The sequence below is a fragment of the Corvus moneduloides genome, chromosome 20 (genome assembly GCF_009650955.1).
Source record: "Corvus moneduloides isolate bCorMon1 chromosome 20, bCorMon1.pri, whole genome shotgun sequence".
Lineage (NCBI taxonomy): Eukaryota > Metazoa > Chordata > Aves > Passeriformes > Corvidae > Corvus > Corvus moneduloides.
This window is the reverse complement of record NC_045495.1, coordinates 8,181,926-8,208,601: the sequence shown is the minus strand read 5'-3', so window position 1 is coordinate 8,208,601 and position 26,676 is coordinate 8,181,926. Positions and strand designations below refer to the sequence as shown.

At 41.9% G+C, this 26,676-nt stretch overlaps 1 protein-coding gene across 3 annotated transcripts in view; it reads right to left on the bottom strand.

Annotated features, from left to right (window-relative positions):
• The window catches only part of GTF2I (general transcription factor IIi), a 104,704-nt gene that overhangs the window by 28,933 nt on the left and 49,095 nt on the right, over positions 1-26,676 (bottom strand). For 2 of the 3 annotated variants that reach the window (XM_032129557.1, XM_032129555.1), the window contains exons 14-24: positions 25,476-25,538; positions 23,241-23,345; positions 19,851-19,913; positions 16,332-16,442; positions 15,160-15,222; positions 13,388-13,492; positions 10,006-10,068; positions 8,963-9,067; positions 6,718-6,780; positions 4,931-5,038; positions 1,474-1,539 (exon numbers count right to left, since the gene is read on the bottom strand). In XM_032129557.1, coding sequence (XP_031985448.1) covers positions 1,474-1,539; positions 4,931-5,038; positions 6,718-6,780; positions 8,963-9,067; positions 10,006-10,068; positions 13,388-13,492; positions 15,160-15,222; positions 16,332-16,442; positions 19,851-19,913; positions 23,241-23,345; positions 25,476-25,538 — 915 coding nt within the window. The remainder of the gene's footprint in view (positions 1-1,473; positions 1,540-4,930; positions 5,039-6,717; positions 6,781-8,962; positions 9,068-10,005; positions 10,069-13,387; positions 13,493-15,159; positions 15,223-16,331; positions 16,443-19,850; positions 19,914-23,240; positions 23,346-25,475; positions 25,539-26,676) is intronic. The other variant, XM_032129558.1, reaches the window with a different exon arrangement.

Below are 26,676 nucleotides of genomic sequence, written 5' to 3'. Positions count from 1 at the left end.
CATTTGATTTTTGGCCTCTTGACTTTGTTTTCTTGCCACTGGCACCAGTAGCAACTCAGGAACTGCACTGTGCAATCAAAAACTGTTTCAGAGCGAATTTTTCAACTCCTGTAAGCAGCATGGGGGCTAGAGCCAGCGGGGCCAGGAGGCTGCTGTTCCCACTGCCCCTCCCGCCAGCAGCTCAGAAACAGCAGCACCAACACCAGCACAGTTCAGTGGGCAGCAGAAGGAGGCAGGGAGAGAGCAATGCTGACACACAACAAACTGGAGGTTGACATTGTGGGGCTGGAGTTACTCAGGCAACCCCAGGATTCCCATCTGCCGCTAGAAGTGCTTCATAAGCTCATCTCTTCCCAGGAGGGTTTGCTGCCATTGTCCCTCTGTGTTTCAAGCCAAGACATTGGTTATGGTGGCTGCCATCTTGGATTCTGCATTTCCCATTGTCAGCATGGACTTCCAGCGATTGAGCAATTTTGTATCTAATAATTATTTACTCTTGCTTTTTGCCTGTTGCTGTTTTGCTTGTTATTAGACTGTTATTTTTTTCACTTTTATCTACTAGTATTCATTCCTTATTGCTGGAAAGGGATTGGTTAAAGGGAGGCAACTCATTCCATAGTGACTACCCCTTAAATTGTCTTAAACCAACTTAATTTTCTTAAACCAACTTTGCTACATGCAAACATCAAAATCAAAATTAAAGCAATTCACTAAGAATGATGTTCCTTTCTAGAGCAATTAAAATACATTGAATCAGATTCTGAACTGTATTACCTTGGTGCAAGTTGCTTTCAGCAGGCTGTTTAACTGTCAGATGATAGTCACATCCCAAACATGCAGTAACTCCAAACCACAAAGTCTATTCTTAAAGCACTTCCACTTTTTGTGGCAGAGGAACACCAGAATTTATTTTTAAATCTTTGCTGATGCTGTTTTAGTGCGTGATATGTGGACACAAAATATATCTAAATGCAGCATTTGGAGATAAATTCCAAAGTCTAACACATCTGCTGCTTTTTCTTTCCAAGAGCCATTAACACATATAATTTTTGCTTCACTGCAAAACAATCATAATCAAAAATGAAGAATCGGTGAGTGGTAGCCTCTCTTTAGCACCATTCTAAAGATTCCTTCACTTAAGGATCCAGTGTAATTACAGAAAAAAGGACAGTTCTCTCCAATGTGGGTACCCAAGATACGTGAGCATGCAGGTGCTCCAGGAGACTGAGCACACCTGAAAAACAAAATCAAGTTTCGCACTATGGTGCCAAACGCACATATCCCATTTTGAAATTACTCTGTTCATCAAAAAAGCTACTTTCCCCAATTTTATGTCTTCTAACAGTATTTAGCCCTTTGGTGCTGTCAATTCTGGTGTGCTTCTGAGCCTACAACAAGATGCATGTCAAAGAGCAGTCTGTCACAGAGACAAAAGAGTACAGGCAATGGCTTGGACAGGGGTGTAACACATACCATATTTTTTTTCAAACAGCTCTTCAACTTCCTTTCTCAAGTCTGTAATTCGCGTATTCCATTTGTCTGCAAAGAAAACAGGAGGACATGTCAGACTACAAACAAAACTGAGAATCTCTTGTAAAATCTGTTGCCACTAAATGAAATATGCAGTGTGTACTTTTACTGCTCACTTGCAAACAGGTGCCTGCTGAGTACAGTACAGACTACACCTTAAAATGCAAGGATACATTCAGAAAAAAAGAAAAGTACAAAATAAAATGTTTAAGATTACTTCCCAAACTTGTATACTAAATTAAGTTAAAAAAACCACAACATGCACTAGGTTAAAGTAACTTCCAAAAACGGTTTCTCTCTTTGATGGCTCAGTCAGCAGCTCTTGCTGCCACCAGGGGGTAAAGGCAGTTTGTAGCCACTGTTCGTAGTTATCTAAATTTGGGTGCTGAAGAGCTTAATTAGTGAAGCTTGATAAAACTTACAATACTGGAGCTCAATACTAGAGGAGCAAAGTGTTCTGAAGTGTCCGAACAGCAGCACTGACACTACCAACAGCTGCTCTTTTTTAATTAGAACAAATGAAGGGCCTTTCTCTATGTCAGAGACTGAAAATAGTTCCTGCCTCAAACATTGATATAAACTTTTGCTTATTATAAAGAAGCTACAACCAAAGAAGCTTCCCTGAAGACTGGGACTTTGGACTGAAAGTCAAACTGCTGATTAGATAAAGGGAAAGCTATTGTTCAGTCATCCCAGGCTGAGGGAAAGGTATGCATCCACAACAGGCCAAAGCCACCAGCTGCAATCATCCCCGGCTGAATTTGTGGTGGGGGGAGAGCACAGCTCACAGAAGCCAGGTTTACACAGACTCCCCACAACCAAGGGGGGAAGAGGAGGCTTTGGGTGCGTGGTGTAACCTCTGGTCAGAGGCAATTAACACCCATCCTCTGATTACCCCACAGGCCACATCCACAGGACACTGACATGAGAGACAGCTGGGGGGGAGTCATAACCCCCCAAAGTGCTCCCCAGAGGCTTTGCACCACTGGATGCAACAGATCCCAACTCTGCTATAAGAGACACTCCCCTCCCTCAGGGGGACATGCCTGGACATTGCCACCTGGCTCGAGGGCATATTAAGCCATCGGATTCTATGCTTTTCAGGAGGACCTTCACCACCAAGAAGACCAGCTGGAGAGGATAATGGAACATGGTTGGGATCCACAGAGTGGTAATATTTTCCTTCATTCTCTTTCTGTCCCCCCCCACCTATTTTCTATTTCTTTCTCTTCTTGTCTCTCCTTTTCTCTCTCTCTCTCTCTCCCTCTCATAAAATAAAACCCATACTATTGTCACCGGCATATGGTCTCATTTGCACCTTAATTCAGGCAGAGGAATTTCTAAAGAACGTTAAAAATTGGATCTTAGCTCCAAAACTTCTCACATTCATTTTGTGTTTTAACCAGATCTTGAAATACCATAGGGACATGCCACTTTCTGTATGTGAACTTCAAAGTGAACATAAGAGGAAATGTCCTCAATACAATTTACGAAGCTCAAGAGTAAAGATATCTGAATAACTTGTGAGATGCAAATCACTGTAATCTAATTGCATAGCGTCTAGCTCAAAATAAAATTTTCTTGAAAACAGCACAGGAAGAAGATCAACTAAGTCACCTCAGAGCCAACACTGAGCAGGTAAGCCCTGAGATAGTCTCAAACTGCTGAGTATATATTGCGAGCTCAATTAAAACTTCTGTCATCCTAATATTTTATTGCCTTTCCTCTCTATCTGCAATCAAACACATTCTTTCTTCACTTCCAAAACTGCTGGCCTTCAAAGATTAGGTGATGTTTTCTATTGAGGGAATGTATCTAATAAAAGCTTCTGCAGCACCAACTCCTCAATATTCTCCCCTACTAATGCTGTCTTTATGTTATCCTGACCGAAGGAAAAAAAGAATGATACATGTTGAATGGCCTACCGGTATTGATGATCTTTTAAGAACACAGCTCTCAAAATTTTAGTCATTTTTGCTAAAATTGATATCTGTCATGCAAAAAACATGTTAGAAGGAATTCCATAAGAATTTTTCAATTGACTTCAATTTCCACAATTCCTACTAAAAATCTAAAATACTGGGCCAAAAGATATTCCAACAGTATAGAACCTTATAAAAGCAGACAGATTAATGCACTATGTGTCCAGAAACCACACCAAAACACTGAATAAAGGACAGGTACAGGACTGCAAAAAAATCCCGTGCAAAGCATCTTTAACCAGAGTAAACTGAAGTGCATGGCTGCATTTCTGTGGAGAACCCAACATAAGGCATCATGAAACAACGCTACCAAAAGATCCCAGCTTTCTGTGAGTCAATTTATGTGGTCACGTGTAAGAGACGGTCCGAAGATCCCTCATCTGCCTCACGATCATCGCCAAGGACAGAGACTGAGCACAGCAGTCCTGGCCTGGCTGAGGTGGGATGTCTGCCAAGTGTTGCCTACGGGTGTGCCCGCTGGGAACTGGTACACATTCCTGAGGAAAATTAGCACAGGTCACAGTGGACTGCGCCATTCTTGCTGCCCAGGCAGGAAGGACTGTGCTGAAGCGGAAAGGAATGACCTGTCCTGTCCACCTATCCTGTACACCTGTCCTGTACCTGTTTCCCAAAGCAATGGGCCCCATAACAATGGCTGAAGATTCCCCCACCTCTTGGGGAAAAGGGGGGATATTGGGGATACAGCTAGAAAGTAGAAACAAGAGCACTGCTAAACTCATGCCCGAAGTAGAGGCGCTAACTCTGCTAGGCCACAAACCATGGCAGACAGTACGGCCTATAAAAGGCATGCTTGGTATGTACCTGGGATAGTTAGTGCTAGATTCTAGTTTGCAATGTTATTATGAAACATAGATATATGGTCTTGGCCAGTTGCCCCTCGCTTCTGAAAAGGACTATAAAGGGACTTTCTGAGATAACTGAGATTGAGATCTCCCCACGGAAAGAAGACGAATGTATAGGCAGAGGACCACGAGGACTTCATCTCATACGTTGATAGCTATTACCCTCCCTTTCTTTCTCTCTACTCTTTTACTTTGTTTTTCTTTCTCTCTCTCTCTTTATCTCCTCTATTGCATTACCGTGTTGTGGGGACTTAATGAAGGTGCACTGTCCTGATTAAAACTGAGATCCCTTGTGTCCTTTTGCACTCTGAGATCCATAAACAAACCATCACGATCCTCGCTTGTATTAGCAGATCGTGACAGCACGTCAAATACCAAAAAACAACAGAGGTAGCCTATGATGATGATTTTACTGCTGCAATAGACCTACACAGAGCCCATGGCACTCACATGAAGACTTGCCCTGGCATGTCTCACTCCTGCAGCACAAAATTACCCAAAACCTTCTCATAAAGCAAAGCAGGGAGACAACATCATCTTCAATTTTCATCTTACCAAAATTAAACTCTTTTCCTTTCCTTCTCCCAGTATTGGCAGCTTCAGTAGCCAACTTGGTATTCTTCAGTCTCTTCTCAGAGGGGTTGAAGTCATCATCATCGTCATCTTAAAGAAACAAGAAAAAAATTACTGATTTTATGTCCAGGGAACTCATGTGCAGCGCTGGAATTGCTTTGAATGTCAAAGCTCTTACAGAATTAAGGAACTGTGCTTACCAGGGCAATAAATTTTGCAACAAATTACTTATCTGAGTAACTCTAGAAAGCTCCTGTTCCTACCTGTGAAGGAATAACTTGTGCAAAAGGACCTGGGCAAAGCACAAGATAGCAAAAAACAAAGCTGCTTCTGAACTTCCTAAGGAAAACAACATTGTCTTCTCAAACGTGACTGGACATCGCATGATCGTAAAACGACCACGCAACAGCAAACGGAATCACAAAAGAAATTGTGCAGATATGGACTTTTTTCTCTAAATGGAAGTAATAGCATTCCACTAGTAGATCTCAAAACACAGTACCTAAGTTTTGCCTTGAAGAGCTCAAATGTTCTAAACCCACTTTCAAACCAGTGTAAATGGCAACCAAAGAAATTCATTAAGCAGGTCAACTCTACCTTAAACACACACAAGTGGACAGGCAGGAAAACAACAAACCTAGCAATCTGTCACACAGCTGATACTTAGCCAGTCACTTCCCAATCCACCCCTACCTTCCTTATGGAAAGGAGTTTAAACTGTACACTGCCCAATTACCAATACCTGCAACCTCAGAGAAAACAAATGGTTAAAGCAGACAAAGAAAACTAAGTTCACATACAGAAAAACACGGACCCACGTCAACAAGGGTATGGCTTACTTAGCAAGAATATCAATACATATTGACATATCTTGTACCTATACAGTTCTGTTAATCTCTGCCACAGAAAACCTTCTCAGAGCAATTCTACTTTTGTGCTAAAGGCCTTTACATATACGCAGAACTTAAGGACTCTTCTCATAGAAACTTTTCTGTTGAGGTAACGTAAGCGTCATTTCCGTGCTGCATTGTAAAGCAGTGAAAGTAATGCCAGGAGTGCCCACTTTGTCCTAAATGCCCTGCCTACTTTCTAAATTGCTGATTGGGTGGTCTTAAGCTAATTCCACAAGCAAGCACTGCAAAAGCCAATCTCAGCAGGGTTTTTAAGCAGTTACAGGACACTAATTCACAAACACAAGAAACACAGATGACCTCCAACCAAGATCCCAGCAGGAGAACTACAGGGACACTGGTTAGAGGCTTTAGAGCCCTTTAGATAAGAAAGGGAGGTGGTAAGTACAAAGGTTTCTATCTCATAGTTATTGGCTGAGGCTTCACTTTCACCACGTGAAACACAGCCTTTCCCTTCTGGTACCATCCTTCCCAGAAGCTAGTGTTAACTACAAATTTTACATATAACTACAGTGTATTTATAAAGAAATGTGTTCTCCAGAATGAATGAATGTGAAAACATCATCTCTGTTCAATGAGTAGTTTTCATTGCCAGCACTTGAAAAATACACAGAAGACACAAATTGCTGTCAGGCATCATTTCAAAAACAGCCCAGTATGTCCAATATGCTTCAGTATATTGTGCTTTTCTAATACTTCTCAAGTAGGTACGTTTACCAAGCAGTGCACAATCCAGACTGCACTCAACACTGGCACACAATTCTCTTCATTCAGTGCCAAGTAACGTAAGCTTTGGAAAACACATTTTGGATATAAAAATTGCCCAACCAACTGAAATCAATAACCCAGGGAACTGACCTTCGCTTGTTAACTCAGCCTCAGAATCCTCACTTGTTTCTGATGAGTCACGCTGGGAGGAATCTGAAAGGGAAAACAGGAATGCCGAATGACGAACACAGAAAAGATTTTCAACCAAACATGCCATGCCTTTGCATTTAAACCAACATCATCAAAGAAGCCTCTTGCACTCCCAGCATGCAAGAAAAACAGAAGCAAAGATATGTTACCATAAGCCCTTGAGCAATTCCAGACAAAGGCAAGGAGGGGAGGATTACACTTGCTAAACTGCGCGTGCAGCAGTGCAGAGTTGGTGCTATGACAGAAGGAAGTTCCAGAGTCTTGGCTTTGTAGGGTTAATACAATCATAAGTATTTTCCCCTCTGTTACCCTGGATTACTGAAAATATAAACAAAGGCTGTGATCCCCACAGGTTATGTATTTGCTTTACCATCTCTACAGACTCATGGTTGCTCCGCTAGAATGCTTTCCATCACAGGCTGCAAGGCCAACAGTGAAACATGGGAGGGAAATTCATGATCACCATGCTTTTGTTGGGGCAGTGTGCACCAACAACACAAACAGGATTAGCTCATCAACACTCGGTGGGAGAAAGAGCAATTTATACTTAACTGCAGTACAGTCTGAGAAAGTGAAGCTAATTGTATCAGAAACTATACCAAGATTAGGCAGCAGTGTGTGAAGGAACATATTTTAGCTACTCTGGCACAGTAAAGCTGCGCTTGTGCATTTTGAAGAGGATCTTCTTTCAGGTCTCTCTAAGCTGGAGCATGGCATTGCTTTGGGAGCCGGTCATAAGGAATCTTTGTTTCAAACGTTTCTCTTCACATGATGTGGTGTACAGCAGAAATTCAGCAGTATCTACTGAGGCACCTTAACTGCCGTATATTTGAACTATGTCAAATACATCATCCAGTTCATGGAAAACAGAGTGTGATGTTTTGGTCTAATTCCAAGTGAGTGCTGGGTAGATAACTAGCAAATGCGAAGCACAACAAAAGGAAAGAATTAGGAGTTGTTTCACTAGACATGAACATAAAGTATGGTCTTTATAAAATTCTGGTCAAAACCAAGGCAGAGTCAGAGTCTTGGTCATTTCCTATCACACTTCGCCTTCCTCACGCTCTCTCTTCACGGTCACGTATAAAGCACAGGGCATGATGCTGGGGAAAACAAAGTACCTAGATTTCTCTACTCAAGTGAGTTCAGTTCATAGTGCAGCAAGCACAAGCAATGAACTTTATTCTCCTTTATCAGGAGAAATGCTGCTGAATTTCATGTAATGGTACCCTTAACTATGGCGATACCTACCTTCAAAGCAAAACTAATGGGATTTGCAAGAAAGAGCATTGCTGCTAGCAAAACCTGCCTAGAAATGCACCCGACTCAGGCTGGAGAGCCACGTGCTCAGAACATAGCCAGCCTAACCATGATGTACTTTTCACATCCCATCAACACATTAAACTTTGGGTCACAAGCACCTTAAAATGCCTTTCATGATTTAAAATAATGACCACGCCCATCACAACTTGCTTATACCAAGCCCCAGAGTGCTGTGATTTGGGAGATTAAAAGCAAAACAAAACAAACATCACAAAAGACAACCCTGTGGAAATATGAAAAGAGAATGTGTGAAGAAGACATACAACTTCAATTAGGCAACATCTTTCCAAATATTTCTGGGAAAAAATATCCAATGATGTTAATTTATCCTCACAAAAAACACTGCACATCTCAAATGCTCTAACTCTGTCTCCACATCTGTTCCTTCACTGCCATTGCAACTCTGGGGGATGCCTTCCAAAATATAAAGTAAAAAACATACTCCTGACTGCACAGGACCTTATAAAAGCAGACAGATTAATGTGTCCAGAAACCACACCAAAACACTGAATAAAGGACACGTACAGGACTGCAAAAAATCCCATGCAAAGCATCTTTAACCAGAGTAAACTGAAGTGCATGGCTGCATTTCTGTGGAGAACCCAACATAAGGCATCATGAAACAACGCTACCAAAAGATCCCAGCTTTCTGTGAGTCAATTTACGTGGTCACGTCAAATACCAAAAAACAACAGAGGTAGCCTATGATGATGATTTTACTGCTGCAATAGACCTACACAGAGCCCATGGCACTCACATGAAGGCTTGCCCTGGCATATCTCACTCCTGCAGCACAAAATTACCCAAAACCTTCTCATAAAAGAAAGCAGGGAGACAACATCATCTTCAATTTTCGTCTTACCAAAATTAAACTCTTTTCCATTTCTTCTCCCACTATTGGCAGCTTCATTAGCCAACTTGGTGTTCTTCAGTCTCTTGTCAGGGGGGAGGTAGTCATCATCATCATCTTAAAGACACAAAAAAAACCATCACTGGTTTTATTTCCAGGGAACTCATGAGCAGCGCTGGAATTGCTTTGAATGTCAAAGCTCTTACAGAATTAAGGAACTGTGCTTATCAGGGCACCAATTACTTATCTGAGTAACTCTAGAAAGCTCCTGTTCCTACCTGTAAAGGAATAACTTGTGCAAAAGGACCTGGGCAAAGCACAAGATTAGCAAAAAGCAAAGCTGCTTCTGAACTCCCTAAATGCCCTGCCTACTTTCTAAATTGCTGATTGGGTGGTCTTAAGCTAATTCCACAAGCAAGCACTGCAAAAGCCAATCTCAGCAGGGTTTTTAAGCAGTTACAGGACACTAATTCACAAACACAAGAAACACAGATGACCTCCAATCAAGATCCTAGCAGGAGAACTACAGGGACACTGGTTAGAGGCTTTAGAGCCCTTTAGATGAGAAAAGGAGGTGGTAAGTACAAAGGTTTCTATCTCATAGTTATTGGCTGAGGCTTCACTTTCACCACTGCAACAAAGCCCTTCCTGTTCTGGTACCATCCTTCCCAGAAGCTAGTGTTAACTACAAATTTTACATATAACTACAGTGTGTTTATAAAGAAATGTGTTCTCCAGAATGAATGAATGTGAAAACATCATCTCTGTTCAATGAGAATTTTTCATTACCAGCACTTGAAAAATACACAGAAGACACAAATTGCTGTCAGGCATCATTTCAAAAACAGCCCAGTATGTCCAATATGCTTCAGTATATTGTGCTTTTCTAATACTTCTCAAGTAGGTACGTTTACCAAGCAGTGCACAATCCAAACTGCACTCAACACTGGCACACAATTCTCTTCATTCCGTGCCAAGTAATGTAGGCTTTCGAAAACACATTTTGGATATAAAAATTGCCCAACCAACTGAAATCAATAACCCAGGGAACTGACCTTCAACAGTGACCTCAACCTCAGGTTTCTCACGTGTTTCTGACGAGTCACGCTGGGAGGAATCTGAAAGGGAAAACAGGAATGCCGAATGACGAACACAGAAAAGATTTTCAACCAAACATGCCATGCCTTTGCATTTAAACCAACATCGTCAAAGAAGCCCCTTGCACTCACAGCATGCAAGAAAAACAGAAGCAAAGATATGTTACCGTAAGCCTTTGAGCAATTCCAGACAAAGGCAAGGAGGGGAGGATTACACTTGCTAAACTGCGCGTGCAGCAGTGCAGAGTTGGTGCTATGACAGAAGGAAGTTCCAGAGTCTTGGCTTTGTAGGGTTAATACAATCATAAGTATTTTTCCCTCTGCTACCCTGGATTACTGAAAATATAAACAAAGGCTGTGATCCCCACAGGTTATGTATTTGCTTTACCATCTCTACAGACTCATGGTTGCTCCGCTAGAATGCTTTCCATCACAGGCTGCAAGGCCAACAGTGAAACATGGGAGGGAAATTCATGATCACCATGCTTTTGTTGGGGCAGTGTGCACCAACAACACAAACAGGATTAGCTCATCAACACTCGGTGGGAGAAAGAGCAATTTATACTTAACTGCAGTACAGTCTGAGAAAGTGAAGCTAATTGTATCAGAAACTATACCAAGATTAGGCAGCAGTGTGTGAAGGAACATATTTTAGCTACTCTGGCACAGTAAAGCTGCGCTTGTGCATTTTGAAGAGGATCTTCTTTCAGGTCTCTCTAAGCTGGAGCATGGCATTGCTTTGGGAGCCGGTCATAAGGAATCTTTGTTTCAAACGTTTCTCTTCACATGATGTGGTGTACAGCAGAAATTCAGCAGTATCTACTGAGGCACCTTAACTGCCGTATATTTGAACTATGTCAAATACATCATCCAGTTCATGGAAAACAGAGTGTGATGTTTTGGTCTAATTCCAAGTGAGTGCTGGGTAGATAACTAGCAAATGCAAAGTACAACAAAAGCAAAGAATTAGGAGTTGTTTCACTAGACATGAACATAAAGTATGGTCGTAAAAATAACTGACCACTTAGAACCTTTCTGAGAGAATTAAAGAAGTTAAAAAAATTTTAAAATATACAGCATTTTTGGAAATTTAAGAACAGCCACAAGACCGGCAGATGGTCCACCTAGTCCAGCACCAAATCCCAGAGAAACACTCACAGTTAAGGGACTCATGCAAAAAACTCAAAGCACATGGCAACAAAGTTCTGGAAGAAAACTCCCAGATGGGACATTTCTTCTTAAGACACATTAAACCAATGGTTTTAAACACCAAAGTAAGTTTTTTAACAATGGATCATCAGCACTAGGTCTCTTCTCATCTTGGGGAAATACACACAGCTCCTATGCAGAAGCCATCTTCACAGGTCTCAATGTTGTCATTCACCAGCACTGGCTCCAGTTTCTCAAACGTGATTTTGTTCCCTTTAAAACAATTTCTTCTGACACTCATAACCTTAACTTTCTGATTGCTGAATTGCAATCACACCGTGCTGCCCACTCGTCCAATCTCATTAAGACCACCTCAGACACCTACAGCAGCTACAGCTAACCTGGGGGATTGCAGGCACACCATGGTTTTGCCACTTCCCTTTTCACCATCTTGCCAAGGTTACTGGAGGGGAAAAACCCCCAGTGACATATACCAAAATATAAAACTCTGACGGTTTGCTTTGAAGGAAATTGTCACTTGTGCAAACCTGCATCACTGGCTGTAGCTTTCAGACAAACTTTAGGAAAAGCTTTAAATGCCTCTTCTACCTATTTCTGTACTAATAGATGGATTACACCCAAGACTCTATAAAACCCAAACACTGCTGCTGATTCTTCTGTCTTACTTGTTTTTGTGAGGATCAGCAATAACTAATTTCCATTGCACAGAATCCAGACAAGGCTGCCTACTCTGTATGCCTATTTAAACCACAAATGAAACTGAAGTTAGACTGTTACCTGCCATTTTTAGCCACTGCCTCTAGACCTTTTCATAAATACCAGCCTTCACGAGCAACAGATTGATTTGATTCACCAAAACCACGTGCAACCTTCCACACCTCTCTTACAGAAACTTGTGAAGAAGAACAGAGCTGAGAAAAAGGTCTGTAACAAAACCTTAGACTGACTCAAAGGACCACACTCAGCAGCTGTAGCTATAAAATTCTAGTCAAAACCAAGGCAGAGTCAGAGTCTTGGTCATTTCCTATCATATTTCTCCTTCCTCACGCTCTCTCCTCATGGTCAGGAATAAAGCACAGGGCATGATGCTGGGGAAAACAAAGTACCTAGATTTCTCTACTCAAGTGAGTTCAGTTCATCGTGCAGCCAGCACAAGCAATGAACTTTATTCTCCTTTATCAGGAGAAATGCTGCTGAATTTCATGTAATGGTACCCTTAACTATGGCGATACCTACCTTCAAAGCAAAACTAATGGGATTTGCAAGAAAGAGCATTGCTGCTAGCAAAACCTGCCTAGAAATGCACCCGACTCAGGCTGGAGAGCCACGTGCCCAGAACATAGCCAGCCTAACCATGATGTACTTTTCACATCCCATCAACACATTAAACTTTGGGTCACAAGCACCTTAAAATGCCTTTCATGATTTAAAATAATGACCACGCCCATCACAACTTGCTTATACCAAGCCCCAGAGTGCTGTGATTTGGGAGATTAAAAGCAAAACAAAACAAACATCACAAAAGACAACCCTGTGGAAATATGAAAAGAGAATGTGTGAAGAAGACATACAACTTCAATTAGGCAACATCTTTCCAAATATTTCTGGGAAAAAATATCCAATGATGTTAACTTAGCCTCACAAAAAACACTGCACATCTCAAATGCGCTAACTCTGTTTCCACATCTGTTCCTTCACTGCCATTGCAACTCTGGGAGGTGCCTTCCAAAATATAAAGTAAAAAACATACTCCTGACTGCACAGAACCTTATAAAAGCAGACAGATTAATGTGTCCAGAAACCACACCAAAACACTGAATAAAGGACACGTACAGGACTGCAAAAAATCCCATGCAAAGCATCTTTAACCAGAGTAAACTGAAGTGCATGGCTGCATTTCTGTGGAGAACCCAACATAAGGCATCATGAAACAACGCTACCAAAAGATCCCAGCTTTCTGTGAGTCAATTTACGTGGTCACGTCAAATACCAAAAAACAACAGAGGTAGCCTATGATGATGATTTTACTGCTGCAATAGACCTACACAGAGCCCATGGCACTCACATGAAGACTTGCCCTGGCATGTCTCACTCCTGCAGCACAAAATTACCCAAAACCTTCTCATAAAACAAAGCAGGGAGACAACATCATCTTCAATTTTCATCTTACCAAAATTAAACTCTTTTCCATTTCTTCTCCCACTATTGGCAGCTTCAGTAGCCAACTTGGTGTTCTTCAGTCTCTTGTCAGGGGGCAGGTAGTGATCATCATCATCTTAAAGACACAAAAAAAACCATCACTGGTTTTATTTCCAGGGAACTCATGAGCAGCGCTGGAATTGCTTTGAATGTCAAAGCTCTTACAGAATTAAGGAACTGTGCTTATCAGGGCACCAATTACTTATCTGAGTAACTCTAGAAAGCTCCTGTTCCTACCTGTGAAGGAATAACTTGTGCAAAAGGACCTGGGCAAAGCACAAGATAGCAAAAAACAAAGCTGCTTCTGAACTTCCTAAGGAAAACAACATTGTCTTCTCAAACGTGACTGGACATCGCATGATCGTAAAACGACCACGCAACAGCAAACGGAATCACAAAAGAAATTGTGCAGATATGGACTTTTTTCTCTAACTGGAAGTAATAGCATTCCACTAGTAGATCTCAAAACACAGTACCTAAGTTTTGCCTTGAAGAGCTCAAATGTTCTAAACCACTTTCAAACCAGTGTAAATGGCAACCAAAGAAATTCATTAAGCAGGTCAACTCTACCTTAAACACACACAAGTGGACAGGCAGGAAAACAACAAACCTAGCAATCTGTCACACAGCTGATACTTAGCCAGTCACTTCCCAATCCACCCCTACCTTCCTTATGGAAAGGAGTTTAAACTGTACACTGCCCAATTACCAATACCTGCAACCTCAGAGAAAACAAATGGTTAAAGCAGACAAAGAAAACTAAGTTCACATACAGAAAAACACGGACCCACGTCAACAAGGGTATGGCTTACTTAGCAAGAATATCAATACATATTGACATATCTTGTACCTATACAGTTCTGTTAATCTCTGCCACAGAAAACCTTCTCAGAGCAATTCTACTTTTGTGCTAAAGGCCTTTACATATACGCAGAACTTAAGGACTCTTCTCATAGAAACTTTTCTGTTGAGGTAACATAAGCGTCATTTCCGTGCTGCATTGTAAAGCAGTGAAAGTAATGCCAGGAGTGCCCACTTTGTCCTAAATGCCCTGCCTACTTTCTAAATTGCTGATTGGGTGGTCTTAAGCTAATTCCACAAGCAAGCACTGCAAAAGCCAATCTCAGCAGGGTTTTTAAGCAGTTACAGGACACTAATTCACAAACACAAGAAACACAGATGACCTCCAACCAAGATCCCAGCAGGAGAACTACTGCGACACTGGTTAGAGGCTTTAGAGCCCTTTAAACAAGAAAGGGAGGTGGTAAGTACAAAGGTTTCTGTCTCATAGTTATTGGCTGAGGCTTCACTTTCACCACGTGCAACAAAGCCCTTCCTGTTCTGGTACCATCCTTCCCAGAAGCTAGTGTTAACTACAAATTTTACATATAACTACAGTGTGTTTATAAAGAAATGTGTTCTCCAGAATGAATGAATGTGAAAACATCATCTCTGTTCCATGTGTATTTTTCATTGCCAGCACTTGAAAAATACACAGAAGACACAAATTGCTGTCAGGCATCATTTCAAAAACAGCCCAGTATGTCCAATATGCTTCAGTATATTGTGCTTTTCTAATACTTCTCAAGTAGGTACGTTTACCAAGCAGTGCACAATCCAGACTGCACTCAACACTGGCACACAATTCTCTTCATTCCGTGCCAAGTAATGTAGGCTTTGGAAAACACATTTTGGATATAAAAATTGCCCAACCAACTGAAATCAATAACCCAGGGAACTGACCTTCAACAGTGACCTCAACCTCAGGTTTCTCACTTGTTTCTGACGAGTCACGCTGGGAGGAATCTGAAAGGGAAAACAGGAATGCCAAATGACGAACACACAAAAGATTTTCAACCAAACATGCCATGCCTTTGCATTTAAACCAACATCTCCAAAGAAGCCCCTTGCACCCACAGCATGCAAGAAAAACAGAAGCAAAGATATGTTACCATAAGCCCTTGAGCAATTCCAGACAAAGGCAAGGAGGGGAGGATTACACTTGCTAAACTGCGCGTGCAGAAGTGCAGAGTTGGTGCTATGACAGAAGGAAGTTCCATAGTCTTGGCTTTGTAGGGTTAATACAATCATAAGTATTTTCCCCTCTGCTACCCTGGATTACTGAAAATATAAACTTTGGGTCACAAGCACCTTAAAATGCCTTTCATGATTTAAAATAATGACCACGCCCATCACAACTTGCTTATACCAAGCCCCAGAGTGCTGTGATTTGGGAGATTAAAAGCAAAACAAAACAAACATCACAAAATACAACCCAGTGGAAATATGAAAAGAGAATGTGTGAAGAAGACATACAACTTCAAGTAGGCAACATCTTTCCAAATATTTCTGGGAAAAAATATCCAATGATGTTAACTTAGCCTCACAAAAAACACTGCACATCTCAAATGCTCTAACTCTGTCTCCACATCTGTTCCTTCACTGTCATTGCAACTCTGAGGGATGCCTTCCAAAATACAAAGTAAAAAACATACTCCTGACTGCACAGAACCTTATAAAAGCAGACAGATTAATGTGTCCAGAAACCACACCAAAACACTGAATAAAGGACACGTACAGGACTGCAAAAAATCCCATGCAAAGCATCTTTAACCAGAGTAAACTGAAGTGCATGGCTGCATTTCTGTGGAGAACCCAACATAAGGCATCATGAAACAACGCTACCAAAAGATCCCAGCTTTCTGTGAGTCAATTTACGTGGTCACGTCAAGTATCAAAAAACAACAGAGGTAGCCTATGATGATGATTTTACTGCTGCAATAGACCTACACAGAGCCCATGGCACTCACATGAAGGCTTGCCCTGGCATGTCTCACTCCTGCAGCACAAAATTACCCAAAACCTTCTCATAAAACAAAGCAGGGAGACAACATCATCTTCAATTTTCGTCTTACCAAAATTAAACTCTTTTCTTTTTCTTCTCCCACTATTGGCAGCTTCATTAGCTGACGTGGTGTTCTTCCGTCTCCTGTTAGGGGGCAGGTAGTCATCATCATCGTCATCATCTTAAAGATACAAAAAAACCGTCACTGGTTTTATGTCCAGGGAACTCATGTGCAGCGCTGGAACTGCTTTGAATGTCAAAGCTCTTACAGAATTAAGGAACTGTGCTTATCAGGGCACCAATTACTTATCTGAGTAACTCTAGAAAGCTCCTGTTCCTACCTGTGAAGGAATAACTTGTGCAAAAGGACCTGGGCAAAGCACAAGATAGCAAAAAACAAAGCTGCTTCTGAACTTCCTAAGGAAAACAACATTGTCTTCTCAAACGTGACTGGACATCGCATGATCGTAAAACGACCACGCAACAGCAAACGGAATCACAAAAGAAATTGTGCAGATATGGACTTTTTTCTCTAACTGGAAGTAATAGCATTCCACTAGTAGATCTCAAAACACAGTACCTAAGTTTTGCCTTGAAGAGCTCAAATGTTCTAAACCCACTTTCAAACCAGTGTAAATGGCAACCAAAGAAATTCATTAAGCAGGTCAACTCTACCTTAAACACACACAAGTGGACAGGCAGGAAAACAACAAACCTAGCAATCTGTCACACAGCTGATACTTAGCCAGTCACTTCCCAATCCACCCCTACCTTCCTTATGGAAAGGAGTTTAAACTGTACACTGCCCAATTACCAATACCTGCAACCTCAGAGAAAACAAATGGTTTAAAGCAGACAAAGAAAACTAAGTTCACATACAGAAGAACACGGGACCCACGTCAACAAGGGTATGGTTTACTTAGCAAGAATATTAATACATATTGACATATCTTGTACCTATACAGTTCTGTTAATCTCTGCCACAGAAAACCTTCTCAGAGCAATTCTACTTTTGTGCTAAAGGCCTTTACATATACGCAGAACTTAAGGACTCTTCTCATAGAAACTTTTCTGTTGAGGTAACGTAAGCGTCATTTCCGTGCTGCATTGTAAAGCAGTGAAAGTAATGCCAGGAGTGCCCACTTTGTCCTAAATGCCCTGCCTACTTTCTAAATTGCTGATTGGGTGGTCTTAAGCTAATTCCACAAGCAAGCACTGCAAAAGCCAATCTCAGCAGGGTTTTTAAGCAGTTACAGGACACTAATTCACAAACACAAGAAACACAGATGACCTCCAACCAAGATCCCAGCAGGAGAACTACTGCGACACTGGTTAGAGGCTTTAGAGCCCTTTAGATAAGAAAGGGAGGTGGTAAGTACAAAGGTTTCTATCTCATAGTTATTGGCTGAGGCTTCACTTTCACCACGTGCAACAAAGCCCTTCCTGTTCTGCTACCATCCTTCCCAGAAGCTAGTGTTAACTACAAATTTTACATATAACTACAGTGTGTTTATAAAGAAATGTGTTCTCCAGAATGAATGAATGTGAAAACATCTTCTCTGTTCAATGAGTATTTTTCATTACCAGCACTTGAAAAATACGCCGAAGACACAAATGGCTGTCAGGCATCATTTCAAAAACAGCCCAGTAAGTCCAAATATGCTTCAGTATATTGTGCTTTTCTAATACTTCTCAACTATGTAATTTATCAAGCAGTGTACTGTTGCAGGGGGGATTCTTGCAATATGTGTATCAGACAATGAGGCCCGTGGAAAGAAATATATGGACCAATTCTTGGTAGGCATTTTTAGAGATGTATGGCCCGCTTATAATGGAGAGATTGTCTAACATGACTACGATATTTAGCATATATACTGCCTTTAAAAGAAATACCACAACGCCCAGTGACCTCTGCTGCTTGTAACCCTTTCTTTCCTTGGACAATCTTGAACTCTACTACTTCTCCATCTCCTAAGCTTGGGATGTTATTTTTTGGGGTTATTCTTTTTAATAGCAGTTGTATGAACAAATATGTCATCCTGGTTGTCACATCTCGTTATAAAACCATAATGTTGTTTAACATTATACCATTTTACTATTCCTAAAACCTTAGCTATGGTGATTTTTTTCTTTTTCCGAGTGGCTGCTGTTTTCTGTCTCGCTGCATTCCTGGTCTCACTTTCATTTTTGCTCACTCCCATGTTGGAACTGCCAGGGCTACCAGGGCCGTTGGGGCTGCTCGTGCCTGTGCCCTCTAGCTGCGGGGTTTTGGCTTCCTGGAGTCACATTCGGAGCCACGCGGGCCGGGCTGGGCCGCGCCGCTCAGCTCCCTGTGCAACACCACTGCTGCCACCTCTGCTCTCAGCTGCACTGCTGCTGCCTGGGGCCACACCCACATCTCAGCCGGGCCTCTCAGCGAGAACCCTCCCGTGCCTGCTCCAGCGTGCGTTTCGGCTAGTCAGGGCTCTGCTCTGCCGCTGCCAGCCGCCAGCCGCGCGTTGTCCACGCGCCGCCCCTCTCGGTCGGGCGTTCACGGGGCTCGCTCCACCCCGCGCTGCGCGGGGCCGGGTGGGCACTGCTGGGTTGCGCTGCTCCCACCGCGCCTCGCTCCGCCACCGACACTGCGGCTCGCTTGGCTCCGCCCGCGCGCGGGAACTGCCTCGCTGCTGCTCGCAGAGCGCTTGGCACACATGGCCGAGGTCGCGTAGACTCTGAGGCACGCTTCCCTTCGCCAGGACACAGCTGACATTGCTCAACAGTCTCGGTAATTAAATAATATTCACGAAAATATTCTTCCATCGGCATATACTTTGAGTCAGAAATTAACTGTGTCCAAACAGTCTTCCAAAAGTCTTTGGTAAGAATCAAGTCCCAAGAAACGTCGAAAAAGTTCTTAAACAACCATGCCAGGAAGTGTTTCAGTTCCTTTTGAGCTTGAATTAGGCTAAAATTCACAAATCATTGTTCAAGAATCTTTTCAAGTTTAAGATAAATGTCCCGATGTGGCTCTGAGAGCCACGAGTCTTTCCACGGTTCCTCTATAGTTTAGAGATGGAACAGCAAAATGAAAACAGGAGGAGAAATCCTAAGTTTACTCACAAATCACAGTCACTGTCCCAAGGGATCAATGTCTTGCCCACATTCGCCACAATTTGTTGCAGTGGGGATTCTTGCAATATGTGTATCAGACAACGAGGCCCGTGGAAAGAAATATATGGACCAATTCTTGGTAGATATTTTAGGAGACGTTTATTTTTCCAGCTGCCTGGTCGGCGACTTGGCCAAAAACTGTGGCAATCATGGGACCAGAGGGTCCTTCCCCAGGCAGGGGAAGACAAAACAAGCAATGGGGAACAAGGTTGACCAGGGGGTAGGGAACCTAGCCCAAAGGCCCTGCGCCTCTACCCCCGGGCCCCTCTCCCAGGACCACATGGCAGGGGCGAGGAAGCCCAACAGTGCACAATCCAAACTGCACTCAACACTGGCACACAATTCTCTTCATTCAGTGCCAAGTAATGTAGGCTTTGGAAAACACATTTTGGATATAAAAATGCCCAACCAAATAAAATCAATAACCCAGGGAACTGACCTTCGCTTGTTAATTCAGCCTCAGAATCCTCACTTGTTTCTGACGAGTCACGCTGGGAGGAATCTGAAAGGGAAAACAGGAATGCCGAATGACGAACACAGAAAAGATTTTCAACCAAACATGCCATGCCTTTGCATTTAAACCAACATCGTCAAAGAAGCCCCTTGCACTCACAGCATGCAAGAAAAACAGAAGCAAAGATATGTTACCATAAGCCTTTGAGCAATTCCAGACAAAGGCAAGGAGGGGAGGATTACACTTGCTAAACTGCGCGTGCAGCAGTGCAGAGTTGGTGCTATGACAGAAGGAAGTTCCAGAGTCTTGGCTTTGTAGGGTTAATACAATCATAAGTATTTTCCCCTCTGCTACACTGGATTACTGAAAATATAAACAAAGGCTGTGATCCCCACAGGTTATGTATTTGCTTTACCATCTCTACAGACTCATGGTTGCTCCGCTAGAATGCTTTCCATCACAGGCTGCAAGGCCAACAATGAAACATGGGAGGGAAATTCATGATCACCATGCTTTTGTTGGGGCAGTGTGCACCAACAACACAAACAGGATTAGCTCATCAACACTCGGTGGGAGAAAGAGCAATTTATACTTAACTGCAGTACAGTCTGAGAAAGTGAAGCTAATTGTATCAGAAACTATACCAAGATTAGGCAGCAGTGTGTGAAGGAACATATTTTAGCTACTCTGGCACAGTAAAGCTGCGCTTGTGCATTTTGAAGAGGATCTTCTTTCAGGTCTCTCTAAGCTGGAGCATGGCATTGCTTTGGGAGCCGGTCATAAGGAATCTTTGTTTCAAACGTTTCTCTTCATATGATGTGGTGTACAGCAGAAATTCAGCAGTATCTACTGAGGCACTTAACTGCCGTATATTTGAACTATGTCAAATACATCATCCAGTTCATGGAAAACAGAGTGTGATGTTTTGGTCTAATTCCAAGTGAGTGCTGGGTAGATAACTAGCAAATGCAAAGTACAACAAAAGCAAAGAATTAGGAGTTGTTTCACTAGACATGAACATAAAGTATGGTCGTAAAAATAATTGACCACTTAGAACCTTTCTGAGAGAATTAAAGAAGTTAAAAAAATTTAAAATATACAGCATTTTTGGAAATTTAAGAACAGCCACAAGACCGGCAGATGGTCCACCTATTCCAGCACCAAATCCCAGAGAAACACTCACAGTTAAGGGACTCATGCAAAAAACTCAAAGCACATGGCAACAAAGTTCTGGAAGAAAACTCCCAGATGGGACATTTCTTCTTAAGACACATTAAACCAATGGTTTTAAACACCAAAGTAAGTTTTTTAACAATGGATCATCAGCACTAGGTCTCTTCTCATCTTGGGGAAATACACACAGCTCCTATGCAGAAGCCATCTTCACAGGTCTCAATGTTGTCATTCACCAGCACTGGCTCCAGTTTCTCAAACGTGATTTTGTTCCCTTTAAAACAATTTCTTCTGACACTCATAACCTTAACTTTCTGATTGCTGAATTGCAATCACACCGTGCTGCCCACTCGTCCAATCTCATTAAGACCACCTCAGACACCTACAGCAGCTACAGCTAACCTGGGGGATTGCAGGCACACCATGGTTTTGCCACTTCCCTTTTCACCATCTTGCCAAGGTTACTGGAGGGGAAAAACACTGAAAACCCCCAGTGACATATACCAAAATATACAAACTCTGACGGTTTGCTTTGAAGGAAATTGTCACTTGTGCAAACCTGCATCACTGGCTGTAGCTTTCAGACAAACTTTAGGAAAAGCTTTAAATGCCTCTTCTACCTATTTCTGTACTAATAGATGGATTACACCCAAAACTCTATAAAACCCAAACACTGCCACTGATTCTTCTGTCTTACTTGTTTTTGTGAGGATCAGCAATAACTAATTTCCATTGCACAGAATCCAGACAAGGCTGCCTACTCTGTATGCCTATTTAAACCACAAATGAAATAGAAGTTAGACTGTTACCTGCCATTTTTAGCCACTGCCTCTAGACCTTTTCATGAATACCAGCCTTCACGAGCAACAGATTGATTTGATTCACCAAAACCACGTGCAACCTTCCACACCTCTCTTACAGAAACTTGTGAAGAAGAACAGAGCTGAGAAAAAGGTGTGTAACAAAACCTTAGTCTGACTCAAAGGACCACACTCAGCAGCTGTAGCTATAAAATTCTAGTCAAAACCAAGGCAGAGTCAGAGTCTTGGTCATTTCCTATCATATTTCTCCTTCCTCACGCTCTCTCCTCATGGTCAGGAATAAAGCACAGGGCATGATGCTGGGGAAAACAAAGTACCTAGATTTCTCTACTCAAATGAGTTCAGTTCATAGTGCAGCCAGCACGAGCAATGAACTTTATTCTCCTTTATCAGGAGAAATGCTGCTGAATTTCATGTAATGGTACCCTTAACTATGGCGATACCTACCTTCAAAGCAAAACTAATGGGATTTGCAAGAAAGAGCATTGCTGCTAGCAAAACCTGCCTAGAAATGCACCCGACTCAGGCTGGAGAGCCACGTGCCCAGAACATAGCCAGCCTAACCATGATGTACTGTTCACATCCCGTCAACACATTAAACTTTGGGTCACGAGCACTTTAAAATGCCTTACATGATTTAAAATAATGACCACACCCATCACAACTTGCTTATACCAAGCCCCAGAGTGCTGTGATTTGGGAGATTAAAAGCAAAACAAAACAAACATCACAAAAGACAACCCTGTGGAAATATGAAAAGAGAATGTGTGAAGAAGACATACAACTTCAATTAGGCAACATCTTTCCAAATATTTCTGGGAAAAAATATCCAATGATGTTAATTTATCCTCACAAAAAACACTGCACATCTCAAATGCGCTAACTCTGTTTCCACATCTGTTCCTTCACTGCCATTGCAACTCTGGGAGATGCCTTCCAAAATATAAAGTAAAAAACATACTCCTGACTGCACAGAACCTTATAAAAGCAGACAGATTAATGTGTCCAGAAACCACACCAAAACACTGAATAAAGGACACGTACAGGACTGCAAAAAATCCCATGCAAAGCATCTTTAACCAGAGTAAACTGAAGTGCATGGCTGCATTTCTGTGGAGAACCCAACATAAGGCATCATGAAACAACGCTACCAAAAGATCCCAGCTTTCTGTGAGTCAATTTACATGGTCACGTCAAATACCAAAAAACAACAGAGGTAGCCTATGATGATGATTTTACTGCTGCAATAGACCTACACAGAGCCCATGGCACTCACATGAAGGCTTGCCCTGGCATGTCTCACTCCTGCAGCACAAAATTACCCAAAACCTTCTCATAAAACAAAGCAGAGAGACAACATCATCTTCAATTTTCATCTTACCAAAATTAAACTCTTTTCCATTTCTTCTCCCACTATTGGCAGCTTCAGTAGCCAACTTGGTGTTCTTCAGTCTCTTGTCAGGGGGGAGGTAGTCATCGTCATCATCTTAAAGATACAAAAACACCAACACTGGTTTTATGTCCAGGGAACTCATGTGCAGCGCTGGAACTGCTTTGAATGTCAAAGCTCTTACAGAATTAAGGAACTGTGCTCATTGCAACAAATTACTTATCTGAGTAACTCTAGAAAGCTCCTGTTCCTACCTGTGAAGGAATAACTTGTGCAAAAGGACCTGGGCAAAGCACAAGATAGCAAAAAACAAAGCTGCTTCTGAACTTCCTAAGGAAAACAACATTGTCTTCTCAAACGTGACTGGACATCGCATGATCGTAAAACGACCACGCAACAGCAAACGGAATCACAAAAGAAATTGTGCAGATATGGACTACATTTTTTTCTCTAACTGGAAGTAATAGCATTCCACTAGTAGATCTCAAAACACAGTACCTAAGTTTTGCCTTGAAGAGCTCAAATGTTCTAAACCCACTTTCAAACCAGTGTAAATGGCAACCAAAGAAATTCATTAAGCAGGTCAACTCTACCTTAAACACACACAAGTGGACAGGCAGGAAAACAACAAACCTAGCAATCTGTCACACAGCTGATACTTAGCCAGTCACTTCCCAATCCACCCCTACCTTCCTTATGGAAAGGAGTTTAAACTGTACACTGCCCAATTACCAATACCTGCAACCTCAGAGAAAACAAATGGTTAAAGCAGACAAAGAAAACTAAGTTCACATACAGAAGAACACGGACCCACGTCAACAAGGGTATGGTTTACTTAGCAAGAATATCAATACATATTGACATATCTTGTACCTATACAGTTCTGTTAATCTCTGCCACAGAAAACCTTCTCAGAGCAATTCTACTTTTGTGCTAAAGGCCTTTACATATACGCAGAACTTAAGGACTCTTCTCATAGAAACTTTTCTGTTGAGGTAACGTAAGCGTCATTTCCGTGCTGCATTGTAAAGCAGTGAAAGTAATGCCAGGAGTGCCCACTTTGTCCTAAATGCCCTGCCTACTTTCTAAATTGCTGATTGGGTGGTCTTAAGCTAATTCCACAAGCAAGCACTGCAAAAGCCAATCTCAGCAGGGTTTTTAAGCAGTTACAGGACACTAATTCACAAACACAAGAAACACAGATGACCTCCCACCAAGATCCCAGCAGGAGAACTACTGCGACACTGGTTAGAGGCTTTAGAGCCCTTTAGATGAGAAAGGGAGGTGGTAAGTACAAAGGTTTCTGTCTCATAGTTATTGGCTGAGGCTTCACTTTCACCACGTGCAACAAAGCCCTTCCTGTTCTGGTACCATCCTTCCCAGAAGCTAGTGTTAACTACAAATTTTACATATAACTACAGTGTGTTTATAAAGAAATGTGTTCTCCAGAATGAATGAATGTGAAAACATCTTCTCTGTTCAATGAGTATTTTTCATTACCAGCACTTGAAAAATACACAGAAGACACAAATTGCTGTCAGGCATCATTTCAAAAACAGCCCAGTATGTCCAATATGCTTCAGTGTATTGTGCTTTTCTAATACTTCTCAAGTAGGTACGTTTACCAAGCAGTGCACAATCCAAACTGCACTCAACACTGGCACACAATTCTCTTCATTCAGTGCCAATCCTTCATTCAGTTGCCAACCCTTGGTCGATAGCTGCATCACGCGACAGGGATCCCAAATTCCTCACTTTAATTCCACGAACTCTATTATCACCTGTGGAATCCCAGATGTGGACCAACCAACTTAATAAAGATTCATCAGACCGTCGGGTGTAATCTCTTCTTAGGTCGTGAGGGTTTTCTATGGACAGAGACTCAATAATGATTTCTCATTCCGATTGCTCTGCTGGCTGTGAGGATCCTGGCTCCCCATCCCCATCCACTAGGTGAATGGATTTGGTTCATGTTTCCTTTTCTGGAAAGGACCAGTTGCCATTGGCTTAGGCTCCCTGTCTGGTTTAGCTGCAGCCTGAGAGACTAGGCTGTCTCCTGCTTCATCCTCTAGCCCCTCTGACTGTATCTGCTGCATCACAGTATCTAGAAGAGCATTAGGCAGGGCCGAGCATATTGCAATGAGCTACTTATCTGTAGGCTTTGGAAAACACATTTTGGATGTAAAATTGCCCAACCAACTGAAATCAATAACCCAGGGAACTGACCTTCAATGGTTACCTCAACCTCAGGTTTCTCACTTGTTTCTGACGAGTCATGCTGGGAGGAATCTGAAAGGGAAAACAGGAATGCCAAATGACGAACACAGAAAAGATTTTCAACCAAACATGCCATGCCTTTGCATTTAAACCAACATCGTCAAAGAAGCCTCTTGCACTCCCAGCATGCAAGAAAAACAGAAGCAAAGATATGTTACCATAAGCCCTTGAGCAATTCCAGACAAAGGCAAGGAGGGGAGGATTACACTTGCTAAACTGCGCGTGCAGCAGTGCAGAGTTGGTGCTATGACAGAAGGAAGTTCCAGAGTCTTGGCTTTGTAGGGTTAATACAATCATAAGTATTTTCCCCTCTGCTACCCTGGATTACTGAAAATATAAACAAAGGCTGTGATCCCCACAGGTTATGTATTTGCTTTACCATCTCTACAGACTCATGGTTGCTCCGCTAGAATGCTTTCCATCACAGGCTGCAAGGCCAACAATGAAACATGGGAGGGAAATTCATGATCACCATGCTTTTGTTGGGGCAGTGTGCACCAACAACACAAACAGGATTAGCTCATCAACACTCGGTGGGAGAAAGAGCAATTTATACTTAACTGCAGTACAGTCTGAGAAAGTGAAGCTAATTGTATCAGAAACTATACCAAGATTAGGCAGCAGTGTGTGAAGGAACATATTTTAGCTACTCTGGCACAGTATATATATATATATATATATATATATATATATATATGTGTGTGTATATATATATATATATACACATACACATGTGTGTGTATATATATATATATATAGTCCAGTAAAGAGCTATTATTCCTTTCCCCATATTTTGCACAGAAGCCATAAATTTAAAGTCATAAAAATTTGGGAGAAAGGGGGTCATCTTTCAATTCCAGAGAGGTTACCACCTTCCTTGGCACACGACTGTCTTTTAAACAAAGAAAGGGAGATTAAAAGCAAAACAAAACAAACATCACAAAAGACAACCCTGTGGAAATATGAAAAGAGAATGTGTGAAGAAGACATACAACTTCAATTAGGCAACATCTTTCCAAATATTTCTGGGAAAAAATATCCAATGATGTTAACTTAGCCTCACAAAAAACATTGCACATCTCAAATGCTCTAACTCTGTCTCCACATCTGTTCCTTCACTGCCATTGCAACTCTGGGAGATGCCTTCCAA